Source organism: Heterodontus francisci, chromosome 28 (genome assembly GCF_036365525.1).
Source record: "Heterodontus francisci isolate sHetFra1 chromosome 28, sHetFra1.hap1, whole genome shotgun sequence".
NCBI lineage: Eukaryota > Metazoa > Chordata > Chondrichthyes > Heterodontiformes > Heterodontidae > Heterodontus > Heterodontus francisci.
In genome coordinates this window covers 30,681,985-30,686,511 of record NC_090398.1, presented here as the reverse complement: position 1 = coordinate 30,686,511, position 4,527 = coordinate 30,681,985, and the positions used below count along the sequence as shown (strand labels likewise).

Below are 4,527 nucleotides of genomic sequence, written 5' to 3'. Positions count from 1 at the left end.
AAGGGTCAGTTACGAGGGGACACATGTTTAAGGTGAGGGGCAGGAGGTTTAAGGGGGATTTGAGGAATAACGTTTTTACCCAGAGGGTGGCGACGGTCTGGAATGCACTGCCTGGGAGGGTTGTAGAAGCAGGTTGCCTCACATCGTTAAAAAGTACCTGGATGCGCACTTGGCACATCATAACATTCAAGGCCATGGGCCAAGTGCTGGCAAATGGGATTAGGTAGACCTCGTTCTGTGCCTCGTGGATGCACCACAGTGACTCCAGCAACCGCTAGAGTTCTGAAACCCGGAGTTCAAGCTTCTGCAGCCAGTGACACTTCCTGCAGATGTGTTTGTCAAGCACACTATTAACAGAGGAGCACAGTCACTGATAATGCATGTGCAGGGAACCACTAGTTACTTAGGAGCTTGCTCACAACCAGTGCATGTGTAGGAACAGCACTCGTACCAGAAGAGCACGATCACACCTGGTGTATGTGTATGGTCATTGCTAGCACCAGAAGAGCACGGTCAGATCTAGTGTAGTTGATGTTGCAGCACTAGTAACAGAGGAGCATGAACATTTCTGGTGTAACTATGCATTACTAGTGGTACCGGTTGGACTCGATCATCCCTTGTATTTGTGCAGTTTACCACTCGTACCAGAGGACGATTGTCATCGTTAGTGTAATTGTAGGGTACCACAGGTACTGAAGCAGCATATATGTCTCCACTGTATTCCATAGGAGAACTGTATTATCTCGCCCAAGGATAGGGCACCATCAGTACCAGAGGAACATTTTTACCTCTCGTGTAAATGTTGGATTACCACTGGCACTGGAGGAAGAATGGTACCTCGAAGGTAAGTTTAGGTTTGCACTTACATCGGGGTTGGAAATCTGTCTCCAGTGTGAGTTAGGACAACACTTGTACTGGAGGAACATGGTCTCCTTCAATTCATGTGCAGGTCAACCACTCATACTGGAAGAATATTTTTTAGTGTAAGTGTACAGTGTCACTAGGACAGGGGAGGCAAGATCACCTCCAGTGCAATTGTGGTTGCTGCACTTGTACTGGAGTAGCAAATACACCTTTCATTTGTGAGGAGGACACAAAAAGACTACTGGAGATATAGACAGGTTAAGTGAGTGGGCAAAGTGGTGGTAGATGGTGTATAATGTGGGGAAGTGTAAGGTTATTCACTTTGGTAGCAAGAAAAAAAAGGTAATATTTTAAAAGTTGAGAAACTTCTAAATGTTGATGTTCAGACGTGGTTGGGTATGCTCGTACAAGGAACGCTGACAAAATAGCATGCAGGAAGATCAAGCAATTGAGAGGCAAGTGGGATGTTGGCCTTGGCTGCAAGGAGATCGGAGTACTGTAATAAGGATGTCTTGTTACAATTGTACAGGGCTCTGGTGAGACCACTCCTAGCGTACTTTGCACAGTTTCAGTCTCTATATCGAAGTGAAAATATAATTGCTATGGAAGCAGTTCACCAGATTGGTTTCTGGGATGAATGAGTTGTCCTATGATGAGAGGCTGAGTAAATTGGGCCTATACTCTCTGGAGTTTAGAAGAATGAGAGGAGATCTCATTGAAACAAATAAGAATCTGAAGGGGTTTATTAGACTAAACACTGTGAATTGTAATCCTGGGGAATCCAGAACATGTGGGTCCACAGTCTCAGGATAAAGGTTTAGGGTTAGGGTTAAGATTAGGACTGTGCTGAAGGGACATTTCTTCACTCAAAAGGTTGTGAATCGTTGGAATTGTGTACTCCAGAGGATTGTGGATGCGCCATCCTTTAAAAAATATATTTAATGCTGAGATAGACACATTCATAGCCTTTCATGGAATAGAACTATCGGGAGTGGACATAAAAGTGGAGTTGAGGAAAAGGATCAGCAGTGATCGCATTGAGTAGCAGAGCAGATTTGAGAGACATATGGCCTACTCCTGATCATATCTCTTATGTTCTTTAGTTCTTGTGTAAGTGCAGGGAACCATTAGTAATGGAGGAGCACTGTTACCTCCATTGCAATTTTAGACAATCACATACCTTACATAAGTGTAGGGTTACCACCATTCACCACCTCTACAGTAAATAATGGGAATCAAGAGTATCATACAATGGTTTTTATCTCCATTGTAAATGTAGGGAACCACTAGTATTGGAACAGGATGGTCACATTTCCTGTCAGTGTCGGTGCTACCAGTATAGAGGAAGATGGACACGTTTACTGTAATCATAGATGCCATTAGTATGAAAGGAACTTGGTCACCTCTAGAGTAAGTGATGTCACACCACTATTACAGGGACATCCTGCTCACCTCAAGCATAATCGAAGGGTACCACTAGTTCTGGAGGTCTATGGCCACCTCTAGTGTGAATGTGGTATAACTCTAACAAGGATAAGCATGTAGACCTCTGTTTACATGTAGTGGTCCCACTAGTCTCAGAAAACTATACTCACCTGTATTGCTGCAGGACCATTTTTATCACAAATATTGCAGTTGTCCTTCTGCTGCCTGATCTGCAGGTGTTGTATCAATAGGTTAGAGTGAAGGTCAGCGTCAGAACAATTCATGCAAAGCGAGCGACATTGGCTGGTCCTGTGGGAATGGGATCCACAGTCATTCAACTTGTAAATAATGTTTTAATTCTGTGTTTTTAAAATTGCCTTAGTGTTAACCCTTTCCCTAATTCTGAAATGTCAGAAAACAACTTACCGAGTTTATTTATGAAATGACTGCCACCAATGTTAATTATGATTAAAGCTGATTGACTCCTTGGAGGTTTAAGGCGTGTACAAATATAGGTTTCCTTGCACAAGCTCAGAAGTGCACCAGTCTTTCTACTTCTACAGATTCCATCCATTCTCACATAAAATGGGGAAACCAGCTATTCTGCTGACGAAAGACATTTACTACCCAATTCTCGCACCCCTGGGTGTCCTTGGTGAGCCATTATTAACTATTTGTTCGTAATCTGTGTTAACTATCACTTTGTTTATACTGCATGTTGAAGAAGATAACATGTTTCTCCGATGTCAGCATTACACAACCGGTGGTTACAGGAGGAAATTCGTGAACAGGGTACCCACACTTTCTCTGTTTCCTTCAATCTGACAGCCTTACTGATGTTATAATGTTCCTACAAGGTCCCATATAAAGAATCAAGTGTCACCCGTGCAGAGGGAGCGCGACAGCAGCTCATTAAAATATAGGTTTCCCAGGAACTTACTCCACTGCTAATCTTATATAATCACACTGTATGGAGTAAAATGCTGTCAAGAGATATCACCATTTATATTTCAAACAGCCACTAAAACGTTATTTATCTCGTTTCCCTTTCTTACAGTGAACTTGGTGGCGATTGTGATTCTCTCCCGACAAAACTGCGGCCTTTCCAAATGTATTTCTGTTTATATGGTGGCCATGGCAACAGCAGATCTCCTGGTCATGATCATCAATGTAATGGTGTATCGTATTTTCAGTTATCACTTTCCACTTTCATTCCTGTCTTACACTCCTGTGTGTAGGATTATTATATACATGACAACTATCACCTTTGATTTGTCTGTTTGGTTCACAGTCTCCTTCACATTTGACCGTTTTGTAGCTGTCTGCTTCCAGAAGTTTAAAGCAAGATACTGCACAGCAAGAACTGCAGGTGTGGTTATAACAGTGTTCTGTTTATTGAATTTGTTCAAGAACATTCCCTTTTTATTTGCATTCGAACCTCAGCAAATAATTAACAATGCGCAGCGGGGCTGTCGGGCAAGAGTGGATTTTTTTTCCTCAACACTGGGTCTAGCGTGGGTCTGGTTTCACAGCGCCTGGGTCGTTTGGCTTCCTTTTACTTTAATTGTCTCATTTAATTGTTCAACCATTGGACGTATTTTAGTGGCCAATAGAACCCGCAGGAAACTCCGGGGTAACAGGAGTGAGAATCGCAGTGATTCAGAAATGGAGAACCGCAGGAAATCCATTATTTTATTGTTCACTGTATCGGGCTGTTTTGTACTGTTGTGGTTGACCGTTGCTGTGAGTTTCGTGGCGACCAGACTGCCAAACACCAATAATTACCGTGGTGACCGCACAGCCCCTGGATATATCGCCAATGAAACCGGAACTTTCCTTAAATTTTTGAGTTGCATTCAAAACCCATGTATTTATGTCGTGACCCAGAGAAAGTACAGAGAAGAGCTGAAGAATGTGTTGAAATCTCCCTGGCCAGTACTTTTGAGATTAGTTAGAAAATGCAGATAAAATTACAGAAAGCTTGTTCACATCTGAAGCTCAATTTCAACTCATTTCCTACCATACAAGGTCCTTCCTTTCGGAAATGCGAAGGTATGATGAGCTCTTTTGCGCACTGTTCTTCCATTTTGTCGCACACGTTTGATGTCAGCATTACATTCCTTCTTCGCCCTTCATTCATTGAGTAAACATAACTTATTCCTGTGAAATCTGCACATTTCAAGTTTACGTTTCAAAGATAACAATGATGGGCTTCACTTGGTGCAGAAACAGGTTCTG

General features: G+C 42.5%; 1 protein-coding gene across 1 annotated transcript; it reads left to right on the top strand.

Annotated features, from left to right (window-relative positions):
* The first annotated feature begins 2,874 nt into the window (after positions 1 to 2,874).
* On the top strand, positions 2,875 to 4,257 carry LOC137345190 (probable G-protein coupled receptor 139). The gene is made up of 2 exons (XM_068008655.1): positions 2,875 to 2,944; positions 3,347 to 4,257. The coding sequence occupies exons 1-2, from the start codon at positions 2,875 to 2,877 to the stop codon at positions 4,255 to 4,257; spliced, it is 981 nt and encodes a 326-aa protein (XP_067864756.1).
* The last annotated feature ends 270 nt before the right edge of the window (positions 4,258 to 4,527 follow it).

Coding starts and splice junctions, on each gene's coding strand:
- LOC137345190 (XM_068008655.1), top strand. CDS start 2,875: ATGGGGAAACCAGCTATTCTGCTGACGAAAGACATTTACTACCCAATT. Junction 2,945..3,346: donor CGCACCCCTGGGTGTCCTTG/GTGAGCCATTAT, acceptor CCTTTCTTACAG/TGAACTTGGTGGCGATTGTG.